Source organism: Colias croceus, chromosome 23 (assembly GCF_905220415.1).
Source record: "Colias croceus chromosome 23, ilColCroc2.1".
NCBI classification, from domain to species: domain Eukaryota; kingdom Metazoa; phylum Arthropoda; class Insecta; order Lepidoptera; family Pieridae; genus Colias; species Colias croceus.
In genome coordinates, this window is record NC_059559.1 from 6,040,200 (window position 1) to 6,062,551 (window position 22,352).

The 22,352-nt window shown below is 36.0% G+C and overlaps 1 protein-coding gene across 1 annotated transcript in view; it reads right to left on the reverse strand.

Moving 5' to 3' along the window:
- Positions 1-1,247: 1,247 nt before the first annotated feature.
- The window catches only part of LOC123702321 (glutamate receptor ionotropic, kainate 2), a 35,066-nt gene continuing 13,961 nt past the window's right edge, over positions 1,248-22,352 (reverse strand). The window contains exons 3-21 of the mRNA XM_045650039.1: positions 20,631-20,792; positions 18,187-18,318; positions 17,226-17,357; positions 16,191-16,354; positions 15,413-15,466; positions 14,877-15,038; positions 13,928-14,071; positions 10,731-10,979; positions 9,758-9,961; positions 9,120-9,224; positions 8,360-8,496; positions 7,737-7,860; positions 6,698-6,895; positions 6,024-6,224; positions 5,279-5,462; positions 4,865-4,992; positions 4,247-4,354; positions 3,262-3,385; positions 1,248-1,386 (exon numbers count right to left, since the gene is read on the reverse strand). Of these exons, the coding sequence (XP_045505995.1) occupies positions 3,338-3,385; positions 4,247-4,354; positions 4,865-4,992; positions 5,279-5,462; positions 6,024-6,224; positions 6,698-6,895; positions 7,737-7,860; positions 8,360-8,496; positions 9,120-9,224; positions 9,758-9,961; positions 10,731-10,979; positions 13,928-14,071; positions 14,877-15,038; positions 15,413-15,466; positions 16,191-16,354; positions 17,226-17,357; positions 18,187-18,318; positions 20,631-20,792 (2,636 nt within the window). The 3' untranslated portion in view covers positions 1,248-1,386; positions 3,262-3,337. The remainder of the gene's footprint in view (positions 1,387-3,261; positions 3,386-4,246; positions 4,355-4,864; positions 4,993-5,278; positions 5,463-6,023; positions 6,225-6,697; positions 6,896-7,736; positions 7,861-8,359; positions 8,497-9,119; positions 9,225-9,757; positions 9,962-10,730; positions 10,980-13,927; positions 14,072-14,876; positions 15,039-15,412; positions 15,467-16,190; positions 16,355-17,225; positions 17,358-18,186; positions 18,319-20,630; positions 20,793-22,352) is intronic.

Below are 22,352 nucleotides of genomic sequence, written 5' to 3' on the forward strand. Positions count from 1 at the left end.
GTCGGAGTAATTTCAGTTGTTCTTAAATTGCCCCTGCTTGCATACACATCACAATAAGGCTGGTTGCAGAGCTTGACCGACCATCAGTGCGTACGTCAGTCGCGCTTGTCATATGTATGGAAATTTATAAAACCTTTCATAGCTAGACCGACCATACGCACGCGTATTGTCATGCGCATTAGTGTCATAGTCATACAATTGTTGATGCGTATCGTCAGGACCGACGGTACACACTGACCGGTCGGTCAAGCTCTGCAACCAGCCTAAAGGGTACAATTCCAATATTGCCCCTACTGCCGGTACGTGAGTAGCCGGCTTTAAAATATCAAAATATTAACCTAGCGATTTTGATTAGAGTTGGTCATTCTAATATTTTAATACGAAAAAAAGCCAAAATGAAACAAAATGCAATTTTTTGATGATATTTTAGTGTGAAATTTAAAATATTTGTTATACAACAAATCTACTTATTTAAAAAAATCCCACGAATTACAGTTGTACACAAAATAGCTGTATCATTTAATATATATCATTATAATCATATCATATCCTCAATAAATATATATTTTATACAAGAATTATAATTTAATCTATATTATATATTTGTGAAAGATCTTATTTTTATTTGAACGTTTCTAATAACCTTGTCAATTTCTTACTTAAATAGATAAATAATTTAATTAAAATTCATAAAGAAATCGTGTTGACTTTAAATTTATTTAGCCAAAATGCACCAAAAATATATATAAAAAGAGAATGAGCACACATGTCAGAACTCAGAAGTGAAACTTCTTTGGCAAGATTGAAGGATACCAAAATCGTCGCTTTACTTTCAATGTGCATAAAGTAGTTCCACTTCAAACATTTTATCTAAAGGAAAATATATTATAGGCCAATTATAAATAGGCGAATTCGTTTTAATAAATAGCTTGAATATTATACGGCTATGACAAAATATAGAATTAAGTTAGATATTGCTTTAGACATGGTTACTTATTTAATTTTTCCTTATATTTTCAACTTCAAATTATGGAAAAATCTAATTAAATGGAACATGAATTCCGTTCTTAAAAACAAATAGAATTGATATATTCATTAGTTAATATTCGCAGAAACCATTAATAAGTTGAATGTATATTACACGGTGTTCTCCAGGGTTCTTCGATAGGGCCTGTACTATTCCTATCTCATGTAACAGACATAAGTATAATTATTAATAATGAAATCAAATAATATTGATAAATAATATTTTTTATAGATATATAGGTTATTAGAAACGGCAGTAAAAAATCTACATTTAGATTTAGGCAACTATTTGAACATGTTTCTTCTCTCGAGGCTCCTTCAGTACGTACGATGACGTTCTTCGAAGAGTACTTGTTGAGTCTGAAAATTAAATAAATACATAAGTGATATATACGTTTAATTTTTACTAAGAAACCTATAACAAACATTAAAAGTACTAAAAAAACTAAAACATGCATTATTATTGTTTAAGAATAGTGTACAACTACAAGCTACATAGATTTGTGTGTGTGTCGGGGGCGCGCTTGACAAGTGAGAAGTAGGCAGCAAATATTTAAGACCACTATTTGTACGTACGGCTTTGTTTTACTTTTATTTTATAAGACTGTACAATAAAGAGAAAATAAATAAACTACGATACATACGTGTGTATATCTGTTCAGGGCGTGAGGTGTATGACAAGTGACAAGTAAGCTTCAATACATACGTGTGTGTGTATGTCGGGAGCGCACGGGCTCGGGGGGTGCTTGGTATGACAAGTGACAAGTAACAAGTGGCTAGTAAGCTACAATACTCACGTGTATGTTCTATATCGGGATCGGGCATGAGAGGAGTTTGGTATGACAAGTGGCAAGTAAGCTATGTAGCTTGTGTGTGTGTATCTGGGCGGTAGCGATGTGCCAAGTGACAAGTGGCAAGTGACAATTGACAAGTGGAAAGTGACTAGTGACTAGTGAAAAGTGACTAGTGTAGTCACTACTTGTGACTTGCCGCTTGCCACTAGTCACTAGGGTGACTAGTGACTAGTGGCAAGTCACAAGTCACAAGTGACAAGTGGCTAGTATGCTAGAAATACGCACGTGTGTGTGTCTATCGGTCGCGGTAGGGATATGACAAGTGGCAAGTGAGCTACAATACGCACGTGTGTGTGTCTATCGGTCGCGGTAGGGATATGACAAGTGGCAAGTGAGCTACAATACGCACGTGTGTGTGTCTATCGGTCGCGGTAGGGATATGACAAGTGGCAAGTGAGCTACAATACGCACGTGTGTGTGTCTATCGGTCGCGGTAGGGATATGACAAGTGACAAGTGAGCTACAATACGCACGTGTGTGTGTCTATCTATCGGTCGCGGTAGGGATATGACAAGTGGCAAGTGAGCTACAATACGCACGTGTGTGTGTCTATCTATCGGTCGCGGTAGGGATATGACAAGTGGCAAGTGAGCTACAATACGCATGTATGTGTGTCTATCGGTCGCGGTAGGGATATGACAAGTGACAAGTGAGCTACAATACGCACGTGTGTGTGTCTATCTATCGGTCGCGGTAGGGATATGACAAGTGACAAGTGAGCTACAATACGCACGTGTGTGTGTCTATCTGTCGGTCGCGGTAGGGATATGACAAGTGACAAGTGAGCTACAATACGCACGTATGTGTGTCTATCGGTCGCGGTAGGGATATGACAAGTGACAAGTGAGCTACAATACGCACGTGTGTGTGTCTATCTATCGGTCGCGGTAGGGATATGACAAGTGACAAGTGAGCTACAATACGCACGTGTGTGTGTCTATCTATCGGTCGCGGTAGGGATATGACAAGTGGCAAGTGAGCTACAATACGCACGTATGTGTGTCTATCGGTCGCGGTAGGGATATGACAAGTGACAAGTGAGCTACAATACGCACGTGTGTGTGTCTATCTATCGGTCGCGGTAGGGATATGACAAGTGACAAGTGAGTTACAATACGCACGTATGTGTGTCTATCGGTCGCGGTAGGGATATGACAAGTGACAAGTGAGCTACAATACGCACGTGTGTGTGTCTATCTATCGGTCGCGGTAGGCATATGACAAGTGACAAGTGAGCTACAAAACGCACGTGTGTGTGTCTATCTATCGGTCGCGGTAGGCATATGACAAGTGACAAGTGAGCTACAAAACGCACGTGTGTGTGTCTATCTATCGGTCGCGGTAGGGATATGACAAGTGACAAGTGAGCTACAATACGCACGTGTATGTGTGTGTCGGGTGCGAGCGAGCGCGGGCGCGGGCGAGGCGGGCGCGGAGGCGCCGCGCCGCGCCCCGCGCTATGACCAGCGCAGCTCCTTCAGCTCCACTGTGCTTGACGCGTCCGCCTGGACACACGGCATAGTATAGATCCACAATATACAGATATAACCTGTAGGGCAGGGGTTCCCAAAGTGTTCGCTACGGCACCTTGGTGCGCCGTAGAAAGTGTAGAGGGGTGCAGTGAGTCGATCTGCTTATATTTGCGAGTACCTTTTTTGAGAGCTCGCATCGATAAGAAACTTCATAGCGTCGTAAAATGACATACAAGATTTTAAATTTGCTACGACGATACTACCTACTTACGTCGTGCGCATCGCCTGTATTGTGCTTATTTTTGTTTATTTTAAACCTTAAGTACTTGTTGATTTCTCTTCAAATTCTTTTACAATAATGAAATTGAGTTAATATTTTTAATTTTTGTTCTTCTCTGCTAAACCTAATTTCTACGGCGCCGTGACAAAAAACTTTATATGAACCTGCGCTGCGAGCTGAAAAAGATTGGGAACTCCTGCAGTAGGGAATAAATAAATAAATGTTCCAGAACAATTTCCACACACGGCACGATCTGATCCCATACTAAGCTTACGATTGTGTTTTGGAAACCAGATGGCTGATAAACATACATATATAATTTTAAATAAATACTTATACAGATAAATAACACCCAGACACAGAGCAAACATCTATGTTACAAATATTCGCCCTGGGTGGGAATCGAACCCATGACCTCTGGCTTGGAAGGCAGGGTCACTATCAACCATTAATTCGGATAATCGGGGTTCTACTTTATATATGAAACAAATAATTCTATAAAAGGAAACACTTTATAATTTATAAACCTATTTATTTATTTTTTATTTAATTATTTATTGCACACACAAAAGAAATAGAGACAAATAAAGTACAGATAATAGGAAATAACCTACCTCATATCTAGCTGGAGCTGGTGGCACGTGTGTTGCTGGAGAGCATCTGGAGCAGCCAGGCTTTAGCACCGTCCTGGATGAACCGCCTCGCATCGCAGTTCGGAGCTCCTGGAATTAATTAGCACGGATTTTTAACAAATTTCACCGTGGAAATTGATATATACTTAAATTTTATTATCATACTACGGTCGAATGTTTTCTATTTTAAAATTAAATTTTTAAAAATTTCAATTTTTATATTTATAAATATAATTTGAATGCAATAAAAAACTAAATATCAGAACTTTTTAATTTTTTATTATAAAACAATTATGTGTAGACATTCTTGGTAGACATGCAAAGAACATGGGACCAGACATAGCGAGACTTTGACGTTAAATTTTAAGTAAACGCAAAAAAAACGATTGTCAATTATTATTATTAGTAGATTTTATAAGGCTATTTCAATTATAATCAAAATTAATACCAAAAAAAATTAACATTTTTACAAAAACAACATAATTTTATTTTTGTGATATTAACATTTTATATACAGTCAGAAAATTCTTCATACATTTTTTCATATTTTGATGAAAAATATAAAATATCCCTCGATTTTCTTATGTAGTTCATATTTACCTGACCCATTTCACTGCACAAAGATTGTCTACCCTGTGACGCGTTTTTCCTCGTGTTCCAACAGAACTCTAGAATCGCTACCACTATGGCCAGAACCAAGCCACATAGAAGTGTGACGAATACTCCACCTGAAAATGTATTCAAAAAATTATATTTTGTAATAAATTAAAGTTCATCAAATTTTCTAAAAAAATTAATGGAGGAATTATAAATTTACAAAAATGTCATGAAATTTGGAATAGAGATATTTTGATACCCGAGAAAGGACATAGGCTACTATTTATCCCGGGAAAATGTCGCAATCCCGGAAATCCCACGGGAACGGGAACTATGCGGGTTTTTCTTTGACAGCGCGGGCGAAGCCGCGGGCGGAAACCTAGTAAAAAATAATCAAACTTAAAAACTTTTCCTTACCAATATTCTGAACGCCCAGCGGATTAGCCTTACTATCCTTGCCATCACGGTTACATACATCGCCCGTATTTTTCCACCATTTATCATAGAGTATTTGTATTACTCCTTTCTCCTGTAACTCCAATATGGCGAGCGATATCTTGTCCCGCCATGGACTGCCTTTCCATGTTGCTATGCCGTAACCCTGGAGAATATTTTTCAAACTCAAACTCAAACTCCAACTCAAACTTTTGAAGTGAAAATTCGTTGAGAGTAAAATGTCAAGGTCGCCTCATGGCAATAACGTCACGTCATGTCAAGCGACGATTTTGGTACCTTTAAGTCTTGCCAAATAAGTTTCACTTGTGATATATGTGCTCGGCACGCACGCTCTTTTTTATAATAAAAATGCTAATAGATATTTTTAAAACTGTATAGAACAGACAATATGGATGAAAAACGTTCAAAATATTTTTTTTCCTAAATCTAGATGACTATTCAATACGATTTACGATAAAAAACTTCACACAAGGTAGTTCTATACTATAATGAAATCTGTAACTTTATAATATTTTAACAATAAAAAAAAAATTGCCACTATTTGGGAACAATTAAAGCAAACAGGCACAATTATATTCTTATACAAAAATTTTGTAGCCTATATTATTATGGGGTGCCACAAGTCCAGTATTAGGTCCACAACTATTCCTTTAGTACAACAATCGCACATCCAATCTTTTTATGAATTTTATTCATTTTGATTTACCTTCGAATCCAACAGACCACCAATTTGTGTCAAATTACAATCCCTCTGTACTCTATGGTCCAACATGGTGGACTCCATTAGGAACGCGTAGTTTCCCCCCAAAACCCTCCTAACTCCCTCCTCGTAAGAGGAAACTAGCGCTGGAGGGGAGGCAGTTGACATGTGTTGCCACATTCGCTGGTATATATCTATGTTGGAGTCCTGGAAAGTGAAAAAAATTATATGTATGTATTTGGGAAACAGTGACTCAGATAAAGCTTCAAAAAGTAAGGAGTTTGAGAGGAAGCGTCTCAATTTATCCTCACATTATCTACATCCACATAAAAATCACAAAATTTAAAAAACATCGTTAAATAGCACATATTAAAAATTCATATTAAGTATAACAAAATATTTTGATACAAATCTTTCAACTTTTGCTTAAAAAACTGAATAGCAAATAGCAATTAATTTCCATTAGATTTCTCAAATAGGTCAAAAAAACGAAAAAATAGTCTTCAATGTTCCCTTAAAATCTAATTCAGCAATACATTAAGTATATTACACAAAAAAAAAACCAATAACACCGAATTAACAAAATATATATTTTCATGACCAGACACTTTTCCCTGAAAACATTGAAAACTACATTTGTAATATTCCCCTAAAACTACAAAAAATCTTCAAAAACTCACTCTAAAGAACGTCATAGTGGACCCTCCATTGAGCGTCCCATACTGCACACTGTTCTGAGCTGCCAAATCCGCTGCGCTTTGTATCGGTAATACCGTCCGTTCTACCGTGAGGAAGGCAGCCAAATTCGCGGTATACGATGATAATATTATTAGTGTGAAGAACCACCAAATACCACCTACTATTCGCGTTGATGTGGCCTGAAAAATCGATTTTATGATTTTTATTTTCAAAAAATTTTTTTTATCCGTGTGTATGTCCGGGATAAACTCAAAAAGTACTGCATAGATTTACCTAAAATTTTGCATAAATACTAAAAACAGGTCGGGTCAACATATCTATACTATTATTTTTAATATTATAAAGCTGTAGAGTTTGTTTGTTTGAACGCGCTAATCTCGGGAACTACTGGTTCGATTTGAAAAAATATTTCGGTGTTAGATAGCCCATTTATCGAGGAAGGCTATAGGCTATATACATCTCGCTAAGACCATTAGGAGCATAGCAATGTAAAAACTCGGGGCACAGCTAGTATAGTTCTGTAAGTTCCATCCACTGCACTCTGTATCGGTAATACTTTCTTTTAGTTATAAAGGCAGCCAAATTCGCGGTATACAATGATAGTATAAATAGTATATTTCTTTATGAAAAATATTGTAGTAAAAATCAAAACATAAACTGTTTTACCACAAAAAACTTCAGACAGGGTTTAACTTTAAGCGCGGGTTCTCTTTAATCAGGGTTTATCTTATTTCACATAGAGCCGATTTTTCAATCCTTGGTAAAAATTTATCCGCCCAATAAAGTATTACACGAACATATTAAAATGTCACCTGTAAACTGACATATACGGACAATTATGATACATTTTTGAAATGGTAGTTTAATACGTTATTCGATGAATAAGTTTTAACCAAGGATTGAAAAATCAGCCCATAGACAACTATTAAAGTGACAGATCCCTGGTTTAAAGTTAGACTGTGTTTAAATTGTTTTGTGGTAAGACAGTAAGTATTTTAAATACTCAAAATAAACACTAACCTTAGGATTCAATCCAGATCCCTGTCTCAGAAACGTTCCGGTTATGAACCAAATGGAGTTACAAACACTAAACTGATTTGTGAGTAATTTAGTTTCATGACCGCATACATGCGTACTGCTTGACCTGAAAAGTGTAAAAATAACATAAGTATTATTAAAAAAATACATTTATTGGAAAAAGAGCGTGTAAACGTGTCAGAAGTGAAACTTCTTTCGGAAATAATTTTACAAAAGTATTTTTTAAATAAGAATACATTTATTGGTTAACAGAGCGTGTGTGCTGAGCACACGTGTCAGAAGTGAAACTTCTTTGGGAATATCTTCAAATATTGTCCAAAATTGTCGCCTTACATGACATGACGGTATTGCCATGACGCGACTTTTAAAATTTACTCTCAACGCGCCTAAAGAAGTTTCACTTCAAAAATTATAAAGCTGAAGACTTTGTTTGTTTGGACGCGCTAATCTCAAGAACTATGGGTCCGATTTGAAAAATTCTTTCGGTGTTGGATAGCCCATTTATCGAGGAAGGCCATGGGCTATATATCATCACGCTAAGACCAACAGGAGCGGAGCCACGCGAGTAAAACAACGGGGCGCAGCTAGTAAAAAATATGACTCACCATTCATAAGGTGAGAATCTCGCCATAACAAATAATGTAAATGAAACCAATATATACGCAGCTAGAACATATAACCATATTTCTATGGCGAGTGGGTTTAGGAAGCTGAATAATCGCGTTGGTTGGGATGAGGGTACCTGTAAAGTAAAAAAATAGTTTAAAAAAAGAAAATTAATTATGTCAAGGAAAAACGCATATCAACACACTTGCAACGCTCTGAGTGAGAGTGAGAGAATGAGAGTGAGAGAGTGAGAGTAAGAGTGAGAATGAGAATGAAAATGAAAATGTGGTTACAAAGTATCACTACATAGTATAAAACAAAGTCGCTTTCTCTGTCCCTATGTCCCTTTGTATGCTTAAATCTTTAAAACTACGCAACGGATTTTGATGCGATTTTTTTAATAGATAGAGTGATTCAAGAGGAAGGTTTTAGCATATAATTTATTAGGTTTTAGACAAAGCGGGCGAAGCCGCGGGCGGTAACCTAGTTTATAATAAAAAAATTGACTTAGGTATTAGTTTAGTAATACATCCATACTTAATATTATAAATGCGAAAGTAACTCTGTCTGTCTGTCTGTTACTCAATCACGCCTTAACTACTGAACCAATTTGCATGAAATTTGGTATATTTTGATACCCGAGAAAGGACATAGGCTATTTTAACATAGGATAGGTTTTATCCCGGAAATCCCGCGGGAATGGGAACTATGCGGGTTTTTCTGTAACTTTATGCAGGGACTACGGGAGTGAAGTCTTACCTTAAACAAGATCCCAATGCCCAAATTCATGAACGGCTTCGTGAAATCTATAACGACTTCCCGTGCGTAGTTGATCGTCATCGACGCGACTGCTATGTCCGCTTTCTGAAAGAAATACAAAAAAATGAAGATCAATATATAATATACATTTTTTTTTTATTAATTTAAATTTATTTAATACTTTTTATTCAATGCGTGTGATTTTTTTCAATGTGTGTTTTTGTATGTTAAAGGGGATTCTCTATCATAGTACAAATAATATGCATTTATTAATTGATAGTTTTATAGAAAACTATTATATTTAAAATATTTTATAAAAAAAAAACTAAATTTCCGCTCGCGGCTTTGCCCGCGTTTTCCAAGAAAAACCCGCATAGTTCCCGTTCCCGTGGGATTTCCGGGATAAAACCTACCCTATGTGTTAATCCAAGTTACCCTCTATATTTGTGCTAAATGTTATTGTAATCGGTTCTGTAGTATTTGCGTGAAAGAGTAACAAACACACACACATCCTCACAAACTTTCGCATTTATAATATTAGTAGGAAGGATAGGATTAAGGACTCTTATACATATAAGTTTAATCGCTTAATTATTATTACCAAAGTTAGTTCTTACAAACTTACACATAATACTCACCCGATCTATGAGCTCCCGTACAATCCCGTTCCACTGCCCCGTATCGGGATCCCAAGCCCCATACATATTATCCGGTACGAGCCTCAACCGGTAATCGAACCCGGCTCTAGCGGCGACTCGGGCTAAGAGGTCTATGCAGAAACCCTCGAAGCGAGCGTTGCCTTGCAGGTTCCAGCCTTCTTTCACCATTACGTAGGGTTTTTCCTGGATTAAAGATATTTGGGGCTGTCAGTTCGTTGGGAACACGGGATATTCCTAAATATTTTGAGGATTAAAGTAATTTATGGTGTTTCAAAACTTCCTGGTATGTTCTTATTAGTTTATCTGTTAGTTAATTTGATACAAAATGTATATAGCTAAATATATGACGTCATTTCAAATCTATACTTAATATTATAAAGCTGAAGAGTTTGTTTGTTTGAACGCGCTAATCTCCGGTACTACTGGTTCGATTTGAAAAATTTTTTCGGTGTTAGATAACTCATTTATCGAGGAAGGCTATAGGCTATATATCACCACGCTACGACCTACAGGAGTGGAGCCACGGGGGTGAAACCGCGCGGAGCAGCTAGTGATAATATATAAAAAGACGAACATAAAAAAGTATATCAGAAAGTGGTGAAATGCCAGCCACAGATCTAATAGGTGTTAACTGAAACACTCTAAATAGCGTTGCCTTGTTGCCCTTAGCAGGAAAAAAGTAAATTCTTCATTCCTATTATCTAATTATTATAATTCACATTTCTTACGTCACAAAATGGCGCAGAGTCGATACTATTCTTGAGGTATATATCATTGTAATCATCAGAATTTCGGTAGTAACACAGGCTACGTAAACTAGCAGTCGGGGTTTTTTGTTTCCGTAAAAATAATATTTTTTGTTAGGTAAAATGTTAGTTTGTTTGTTTTTGTGCACATAGAAATCTACAAATACCTCTACAATTGTATATCTGCCACCCATCCTTTCACTTACCTCAACAGTAACCACAGTGAGCGTAACATTAGGCGGTGGGTCCCGTCTATACGCGGCCGGATCTGTGACTTCGAGCCCATCGGTCGGGTTCCACGTACCCGACATAACTGTCCCCCCATCCCTACCCCCCGCACCCCCAGCACCCCAAACACCCCCAACACCCCCTACTAGACGCATCAGCTGCAGGTTGAATGTCGTTCGGACACCGTTTGTGAACTCCATGGGTCCGGTTAGGCCGTGTGCTTGTACCTGGAAATTGAGGACATTTTTGTTTATATTAAACTAGTATTCCGCCTGCGGTTTCGCCCGCGTTTTCAAAGAAAATCCCGCATAGTTCCCGTTCCCGTGGGATTTTCTGGATAAAACCTAGCCTATATTACTCGTGGATAATGTAGCTTTCGAATGGTGAAAGAATTTTTAAAATCGGTCCAGTAGTTTATGAGCCTATTCATTACAATCAAACAAACAAACAAAGTTTTCCTCTTTATAATATTAGTGTAGACAACTAGCTGCGCCCCGCGGTTTCACCTGCGTTGCTCCGCTCCTGTTGGTCTTAGCGTAATGATATATAGCTTACAACCTTCCTCGATAAATGGGCTATAATATAACACCGAAATAATTTTGCAAATCCGACCAGCAGTTCCTGAGATTAGCGCGTTCAAACAAATAAACGTTCAAATTAATCATCTCAATAGATGGCGTGCGGTGTGTCCCTTAGACACATAAAACTGAAAGAGTAGAATAAGTTCGATTACTCAGGCGGGTCACGAGTGGCTGAGTTGGTTAGTCATCCGCCCCGGAATGGCGCGAAAGGATGCGGGTTCGAGTCCCGCTGAGTGTTGAATTTTTTCTATTCCTTATAAATTTATATAAAAGCATTTGAATGCCATAAAACCAAAAATATCAATTTCAACAAATCAACTCTTCAGCTTTATAATCTTTTAATATATAAAAATCTCGTGTCACAATGTTTGTCCTCAATGGACTCCTAAACCACTTAACCGATTATAATAAAATTCGCACACCATGTGCAGTTCGATCCAACTTGAGAGATAGGATAGTTTTTATGAATAAAAACATAAACATGTAGGTACCACGGGCGAAGCCGGGGCGAACCGCTAGTATTAGTATAGATATACACTTACCTTATGTATGAAACTAAATACCCAACAGAAATACAACATACTACACAATATACTAACAGAAAAAACAGAAACCAACGAAAAATCTAAACCAAGAGACAAAGAATACCTGTCAGAAAAAGCTATAAAACTTCTAGAAGAGAGATGGAAATTAATAAAAATCAGGGAGAAAACGAAGACTACTAGGAAACAAATAAGTCAGATAAGTAAAGAATTAAAAAACCAAATGAGAAGAGACAGAGAACATTTTAGACTTCAAACTTTTGACAAACACATTACGAAGACAGGTGGCATAAAAAAGGCGCTAAAGTTTCTATCCGAGAAATCTAATTGGATACCCAATATAAAAGACCGATCTAGCAAAATAACTAAGAGACCCGACATTCTATCTACTGCCACTAAATTCTACGAAAATCTCTACTCTAGTAAAAACCAAATAAACCAAACTACTAAATTAAATAACATAGATAATGTACCAGATGTTTTAGTAGAAGAAATAAATAAGGCAATAGAATCACAGAAACTAGATAAAGCTCCAGGCCCTGACCACATCACTAATGAATTGCTGGCAAGTTGCAAGAACTACATTACACCCTTACTGAAGTATATCTTCGATGATATTATACAAACAGAGACAATTCCGACCCAGTGGACTACATCTACAATCATCCTACTGCATAAAAAAGGTGACAAGAGCGAAATTACCAACTACAGACCAATAAGCCTTATGTCGAACATTTATAAAGTTTTTGCAAAAATAATTCTAGGGCGAATAACCAAAACTTTAGACGCAAATCAGCCTAAAGAACAAGCTGGTTTTAGAGCAGGCTATTCAACATTAGACCATATACATGCTGTGAGACAAATCTTCGAAAAACATAAAGAATTTAATGTACCCTTTTATTGCTGTTTCATCGACTACAATAAGGCTTTCGATTCAGTCGAACACGAAAACATTTGGTTATCCCTAAAGAACCAAGGCGTCGAACACAAATATATTCGAATTATAAAGAATGTATACACTCAGGGCACAGCAAGAATAAAACTAGAAAAGGAGGGGAAAGAAATAAAAATAAATAGAGGTGTACGTCAAGGAGACCCTCTCTCACCTAAACTATTCACAGCCGTCTTGGAAGATGTCTTTCGAAAGCTTGAATGGAATCAGTACGGATTGAACATAAATGGAGAACAACTATCGCACCTACGTTTTGCCGACGACATCATATTATTCGCTACCAAAAAAGAACATCTACAAAGCATGCTCACAGACTTAGAGAGAGAAAGCCGCAAGGTAGGTCTCACGATGAACACTTCTAAAACTAAAGCTATGACCAACGCTATCGAAGATACAATGATCATCAATGGCCAGCCAATCGAGTTTGTGAAAGAGTATACCTATCTAGGTCAACAAATATCAACTACTAATATAATGTCTAAGGAAATAGATACAAGGATAGGGAATGCATGGAAGTGCTACTGGGGTCTTAAGGAAATTATGAAGAACACGGAAACTAAGATGGCTGTTAAATCCAAGCTATACAACACCTGCATACTCCCAGTTCTAACCTACGGCTGCCAAACTTGGGCGCTCACTAAAGCACAAAATCGGAAACTGGCAACCTGCCAAACAGCAATGGAAAGGAGCATGATGAGCATAAGAAAATGTGACAGAATAAGTAACAGAACCATCAGAAAACGCACTAAAATTGAAGATGTAACAACTAGAATCAGAAAGCTTAAATGGAGATGGACTGGTCATACAATAAGAGGTATTAATAAGTGGAGCAAAGATATCATCTTTTGGTACCCAAGGAATAGGAAAAGGAAACGAGGTAGGCAGTTTCGAAGATGGGAGGATGAAATTAAGTCTATAGCTGGAAAAACATGGTCAAGGAAAGCACTTGACAGAATAGAGTGGAGGAAGATGGAGGAGGCCTTTGCCAGAATTGGGCAAACAGACCGAGTTGTTGGTGTCATTGACTCATCAGAGTCGTCAGATTAAGTGTTTAATATTATGTATCATATTTTGTGTCTGAATAAAGGCTTATATTATACCTTATGTATATTCTCCCACAACATATTCCCGTGGGCCATTGGGGTTTCCGTGTCACAGGACACATTACTTTTGTGAACATCTTTGGTCGAAGCGAGTGCTAAGGCCAGTACTTGGACAGCGTCGTAGAGAAGCGCTGGGTCAGTCTGGAATTGAGTTATTTAATTTTCTTCAAAATAGGTATTAAATGACAAGAAGTAAGAATATAACCAAACGTACATTTTTGTGTCAAATTCCGTACATTTAAATAATAAAATAATATAATAAACTTTTTATTAGCAGATAGGCAATATTAAAATTAACAATTTATGTACTTACAATCTACTTAATCTAACAACCTACATACTAAAAGGCATTTTACATCATTTTACAATGAAAAGCATAGGCCTTCATTGCAGAGCTAATTTTCAGCGACACCCAATTATAATAATATATAACGATCTAATTGTAAGATTCAATATAATAAATAAATATAAGACGAACACACATTTGTGTGTGTGTTTATATTTATTTATCACTAGCGGTCCGCCCCGGCTTCGCCCGTGGTACATGTTTACGTTTTCTCTACATAAGAACCATCCTCGTACTTCAAGGGATATAATAAAAAAATAATTATCGAAATCGATTCAGCCGTTTACACGTGATGCCGTGACAACGCGAAAAGGGTTTCATTTTTATGTACATACTAGCTTTCCACCCGCAACTTCGCACGCGCAGTTAAAGAAAAACCCGCATAGTTCCCGTTCCCGTGGGATTTCCGGGATAAAACCTTTCCTATTTCCCGGCGTAAAAAGTAGCCTATGTCCTTTCTCGAGTATCAAATTATCTCCGTACCAAATTTCATGCAAATTGGTTCAGTAGTTAAGGTGTGATTGAGTAACAGACAGACAGACAGAGTTACTATCGCATTTCTATTATTAAGTATGGATATAGATTCTAATCTATGCTGACCTTAATATGTCCCCCAGAGAGTATAGACGCCCCAATGGGATGGAACTTCTCCATAACTTGTAGCGCATCTTTCACTTTATCAGAGTCTCTATTGACGAGCCTCCATCCGCTCATGTTTACGCGGTTGTAGTAAAAGTCTTCTAAATCGAATAATTCCATATCCTGAAAAAAAAATGAGGGTAACTGTGAAAAAAGATTGAGAAATTGTTATGGTAATGGTATGGTAAAGGTCTGGAGTGAAGAGACATTTGGAATTGGTAGAAATATCTGAATTTTATCAAAAATATTGTGTTACTGAAGTGAAACTTGTTTGGCGCGTTGATGGAGTAATTGATTTTGCCAATCTTGCTAAAGAAGTTTCACTTCTGACTAGTTACTGCACTAGTTAACATTTTGGGAACCGGTTTCACCATTTATTGGTAATTTCTCTCATAGTCTATTTCATACATTCTCTATGGTTGGTCAATTAAAAATAAATATTGTTAGATTTACAAATTGATAATTTACTAGAAATTTTTAAAAATGATAATACTCACAAAAGAAGTAAAGATATAATGATAGTTTTCGTTGTTCATTTGTAACTGTAGGATCTGGAAAAGAGAAATGATCATTTATTTTTAATAATTATTCACCACACCTATACAATAAGATTATAATTAAAAAAACATGTCCGATTCTCTCTATTCCTGATATGTCGGTGAACTTAGCAGAACATAAAAAAGTTGTGTGGTTTTATGAAACCACGGTAAAAGTGAAACTTACGATAATTATCGTACGTCACGCGACATGCGCTACACAGACCCAAAATTTTGAGACGATGTAATAAAAGTTTCACTTTAAAAATTTAAGCATGCACCATACGTCTATAGTTCCTGATAGTTTTAATAAAAAGTTCTGGGCAATTTAGTCCAGTATATCAACTTTTGAAAACACGTTACATGCTATGCCAACTTTCGCAGGGTAGCAGAGCATTTTTTTGAAATTAAAAACGCTATCCGTAATCAGACGGTAAACATCTTGCATACTTTTTTAAAAGACATACATACTTTTTCTCATACATAATTTTTTAAAGACATTTAAAAAAAATTTAATATGAATAATTTTAACAAACAACACACATCGCCCATCACACGTTCGGAACATACATCACTAGCCAACTCTTTTAAACAAAATCTGTGTTTTGATAATTTTGTACTATATGAAACACTATTCTTGAACTACCCTCACTTTTTAAAGCTTGTTTGATTCAAAATTGACATACCTATATGTTTTTATGTGTGTGTCTATATCTATATGTTGTGTGTGGGTACTTACTGCTCTAGCCAATTGCCGTAAATGCCTAGGATCCGTGTCTACAATAATATGGCCGATCCCTTGCGCCTTAAGTTGGTACAGCGCTCGTCGATAGTCACGAGCATCACATCGCACCGCGTACATATCTCTGCCATCTCGAGCTAGGTTACCTATGTTTAGTTCTCCTGGAATAGATTGAATAAGAAAAATACATTATTTTGGAATTACTCCATTTAACAATAAGTGTGTTTATACATTTATAACAGGGATATTTTTTTTTAAAGTTGTTAGATCTGCTGTAATATTATATTATGTATTTTTAACATAAGAAAAATAACAATTAATATGAATGTTTTTGAAGCAGTAGGTAATTGTGCAATAATTGTACAAAATCGAAATCAAAATTTAGAACATAATAATATATTAATTTGTGAAGTATATAGACTTAACACAAGTGAAGTCCCATGTCCCCTAGTGGGGTAAGGGGCAGATGTATTACACATCTGTTTCACTGATCGATTTTCTTTAGGGACAGGTAGGTGATCAGCCTTCTGTGTCCTGCCAGACCGAGACATTTTTTTTTCTTCGTCTCCACCGGGAATCGAACCCATGACCCCTCGGTTCTACGCTCACGCGTTAACCACTGTACCACACATATGATATATTGCGTTCATGTTTGTGTTAGAGTTTATGTACGTATACATGAGTGCGTGTTTTTCGCTTTGTGTGTGTGTATATTTTAGCGCGAGTACGTTTCTATGTTTGCAACTGTAAGACTTATTATCTCTAAGATATAGGTATGTGTACCTGTAAAAGTGAGTATGGTATGTATGTAGGCCAAGTCTATAATATGTGTAATTAGGTAAGTACCTTTAGGATGTTTGTGTATATGTCAATGTGTGCCTATAAAAGTGTGTATGGTATGTATGTCGCTGGTTACCAGTGGCTGTGGTCCATGGCCAGTTTGCGCCAAACTTTTACTAATAGATAAAAAGTACTCTGTAAGCTGTCTGTGTATATGAGGTAAACTGTGTGTGCATATCTTTCTCTACTTACCAAAACCATAGTCTTCATATATAATACCCATTCTGGACCAGTTCAAATACGCCGTGAGATCCGTGAAAGCCATGTCCAATAACTCTCGCGACGGATACAAGTTGATTGTGAACGACATTGTGCTGTTTTGTGCTGGAATATCAATTTTAATGCTCTGTGAATAGGGTTGAAATTCGTTTGACAAGTAAGCTCGAACGTTTTTGATACTTGGAAGTAATGGAGAAGTTTTGATACGGAAGTAAAAAGAAGATACGAAAACAGGTAGGTATATAATTGAGTTGCAGTTTGATGAAGGACTTAAGACTTCTGACTAAAACATACTCATACACTGTATGATGTGTCCGTATGCTTATATAAGATTTATTCATTCACTTAGTTACTTAGCTATTCAAAAATATACTCATTCCTTATACACTTAAGGGCTCTATTCATTTACATGAATACATTTGTCTCAGATATTTCGTCAAACAAAAAGATACTTTCTTTCTATTTCCAAAGAGACTAAATTCGTTTAAAAATATCTCCGTTATTCAGTCAAGCAAAATCATACTTACATGCTGTATACTTAGGAACTATATTCATTTACAAATCTTAATATCTAATATATATTATAAAGGCGAAGGTTTGTATGGATGTATGGATGTTTGTTACTCTTTCACGTAAAAACTACTGAACCGATTACAATGAAATTTAGCACACATATAGAGGGTAACTTGGATTAACACATAGGATAGTTTCTATCCCGGAAATCGCACGGGAACGGGAACTAGTTTTCCTTTGCAAACGCGGGCGAAGCCGCGGGCGGAAATCTAGTAGCTGTATACTTCGAGTGTATATTGCTTTTCAGATGTCCAAATATTTGACCAAACAAAAATATACTCACGGCAAATATACTTAGAGCTTAGAGTCCTTATTCGTTCACACATATCCCAGTTATTTTGCCAAGCAAAACTATACTCACGTGCTATGTACTTAGGGTCTATAGTGAAGTGTGGCGCGTGCAACGATTGGCACATTGCAGACAGCGTCGACCCGAGGAGCGGACCAGCGCTGCTGAAGATGGCTACTGCGCCTGATTTTATTTGTATGCACGCTGTAAATATTAATTTATGATTGTAAATACAATTTTGAGAACACGTAATAAATTAATGGGAATTAAAGAAACTTCGGTTATGATAGAAAATGTGGTTTCTGATTACACAGATTACATAATAGTTACCATAGTTCTCGCTTTGTCCGCGTGGTCAAAGAAAAATTAACAGTAATCTAAAAACGTAGGTTATCTATGGTACTCTAAAACTTTTTATCGGGATAAAAAAAGCCTTTATTCTAAGTAAAATAGACTAATACTTTTACATTCTCCAGATCTTTCTCCGTCTATCTTCACAAAATCTCAAATATTTTCATAGAGACAAGTGAAAAATCAGAAAAAATATTTACTAGCCGCCTACCCCCGGCTCTACCTAGCCTCATTATAAATACAAAAACATAAACTAAAGTTCATTGTTTTTTCTTTAAAATTTTGCTTTTTTACTACAAATTCGTATATCATTCTTAGCAATTTGCAGCCTTTGAATTTATGCTTGAATGTATTTTAATCCTAAAAACTAGAAGGCATAATCTTTTTCACAAAATTACGGATTAGTTGTATGGTGTATCATGTATGGATTATACTTTAGTTGTGTGGATGTATGTATGTAACTCGGTCAACACAATCGTATTAGCGGAGTAGGTCAAGGCATGTCGGCTTAGCGCGGTTTCTCACTTTGAGATCGGTTTTAATGTCTTTTGTCTTTCTGCTGATAGGTAAAGAATAAGTTTCATTTACGACTAGCTGCGCCCCGCGGTTTCACCCGCATAGCTCCGCTCCTGTTGGTCTTAGCGTGATGATATATAGCCTATAGCCTTCCTCGATAAATGAGCTATCGAACACCGAAAGAATTTTTCAAATCGGCTATATATCATCACGTTAGGACTAACAAGAGCGGAGCAATGCGGGTGAAACCACGGGGCACAGCTAGTATTTCATATAAATGACGTTATCGAAATACTTTATTACATGAGCGTGGGCGAATTTATTTGATGTAGGTACTACGGTAAGGTATATTGATATAATCTAATCCATACTAATATTATAAATGCGAAAGTAACTCTGTCTGTCTGTCTGTTACTCAATCACGCCTAAACTACTGAACCAATTTGCATGAAATTTGGTATGGTGATATTTTCTTTGACTGCGCGGGCGAAGCCGCGGGCGGAAACCTAGTTTATTATATTATAGAAATATAAGATGTACAAATTTTATTTAAAAGAACGATGAGTCTTGGATTTTTATTTGTATCTTTACTAGCTTGCTGTTGCTTCACTCGTGTTGTATTGTAATATGTTATTATATAAAATACTAGCGGTCCGCCCCGGCTTCGCCCGTGGTACATATTAACGTTTTCTCTACATAAGAACCATCCTCGTACTTCAAGGAATATAATAAAAAAAGAATTATCGAAATCGGTTCAGCCGTTCTCGAGTTATGGAATTACAACGAAAAGTGGCATTGATTTTTATATATTAGAAGATATACTAATAAAATATAAACTTAAAAATAAATTATATACCTTCCTCTTGAATCACTCTTATCAATTTAAAAAAATTGCTTCAAAATCCGTTGCGTAGTTTTAAAGATTTAAGCATACAAAGGGACATAGGGACAGACTTTGTTTTATATTATGTAGTGAAGTAGCTCCTGTGCTCATTGAATAACAATGTATCTTTATTTGTAACACTTTATTGTACAAAAAAAGAAAGGACAAAGCAAAAAATAACAATATTAGGTACAAAAAGGCATCATTTGCACAAAAGGCGGCCTTATTGATGAACAGCAATCTCTACCAGTATCTTTGTGAAATTCGATAGATTCGATCTCCTGCTTTTAATACTGCAATGTTTATCACTACATAGTATAAAACAAAGTCGCTTTTTCTGTCCCTATGTCCTTATGTCCCTTTGTATGCTTAAATCTTTAAAACTACGCAAAGGATTTTGATGCGGTTTTTTTTTAATAGATAGAGTGATTCAAGATGAAGGTTTTAGTGTATAATTTATTAGGTTTTAGACAAAGCGGGCGAAGCCGCGGGCGGTAAGCTAGTAATAGATATGACTCAAATTTTTATTCTTTTATTTTTTAACAACTTTTTTCCTCCTCTTACTTCCATTCTAGATAAATTAAAAACTACAGGTTTGATGTCGAGTTTAAGAAAAAAAAATGAATTTATATTATTTGAATCGGCGGTAAATGGTTAAAATATGTCATGACGATACAAAAGTGCTTCTAGAAGAAGTCTAATTGAATAAATAAAGGTTTGAGTCGAGTTTAAGTTAATCAACTTTAATAAAAAGATTAATGCTTACCTTTTTTATACGCTCGAAAAGTATCCCTAGGCGTTGTATACTGTATATCATATACTAAAGTGGATTCAGGTAAAATACTCCTTTCTTTATTTATTCTATATATTGCGTATTTAAAAGCCAACTCAGCACTCCCTCCTCTGGCGTCTTCGGTAAAGATTGCACCTGGAATAACACAAGAACAACAATTACTAAAAATAAAAAAATGTGTGTAAGAAGTGAAACTTCTTTATGACCGTATTTTGACGTGACAACGTCTCATAATTCGATAAAGCCGGCTGCACGCACGAAAAAATATGACTCATGCGGCGTTACCTCGCTCTGACTCATCTGAGGAGTTGCATGTATGTGTTCGATGTTCGTGTTTGATGTTCGTGTTCGATGTTCGTGTTTGATGTTCGTGCTTGATCTTCGTGTGCATTGATTGTGGCTACGTAAATGTTCGATGCATGTAGCATGTGGCGCTGGTATGTGGCGCGCCTTATCATTTTATTCTCGTTCATATTGGACATATGCTGGATAATGCATTAATGGATAATAGGCGTTCGTCATTATTTCGCCGATTCGTTTTTCCGAGAATATTATTGTAATAACTGTCAGATCGTCGAAAAATATTGGAATTAATATTTCTAAATAAAATTATATGTGGTCAACTGTCCACTGCAGCTCTTTCCCAAATCTCCTTTCATATACCACTTAGAAGTAATCGAAATAATCGAACTTTCACGTTGCCAATCCACCGCACCCAAAGAGCATATCATAGCACTCTAAACAGAATCTGCACAAATTACAATAAGTTGTGCGAGATAATTCCAGATCTTGACATTATCGCGAGTAAACCTATTAGATTTCGGAAATGCCTATTTGATAACCTTACTATACTGTCGCAGGTCCTTCAATAGTTTAGAAATTTGTCTCTAGTAGTATTGTACCATTCCCCTTTTTAAATTACCTATTATCTGTTAATTAGTATATTGATTACTCTTTGTTTATGTGTAAGCGATTGTAATTTATAGTCTAGTAGTCAACACATGTTATTGCAATAACAATTAGTCATTAAGGTTTATGAAGTTAAATAAGTATTGTACCTATATTATTGTTATATGTGTTTGTGTTGCAAATAAAATAAAATAAAATAAACTATTATCACATTAAGAGTAAAGAAACTTTTTCACTATCATAATACTATCTTTATTTTCTAGTACGAATATGTTCTGGGAAAAAGCAGTGAATATTGTAATATCTTATAACTTTGTGGATTACCTACAGGAGAAAAATTACAAAAAAAATTGCATAGATGTATTAGGCTACGTAGGCTTCAAATATCGCATAACAATAAAACTATGATAATGGCGATTATCATTTTATTTATTTATTTATTTATTTATTTATTTATTAGACACACCAATAATGACTCAATTAATACAATTTACAGAAGTACATTAATCATTATTTCCTAAACTGAATTGGCCATAAAGCAGGCGTGTACAACAATTATAAAAAAAAAACAGGTCTTAAAATTTTTCAGTTTTAAGTCTAAAAATACATAGTTAATAAAATTTATCATCCATCGAGAAAAAAAAATAAGTACATAGTTATAAAAACATAAAATTCATTACACAATTAAAAATTTATCAAGAATACATAAAATGAATACTACAATAATAACATGAATAAAATTTTATTCTCCGGGGACGGCGATATTACCTTTTGAATACGGAACCC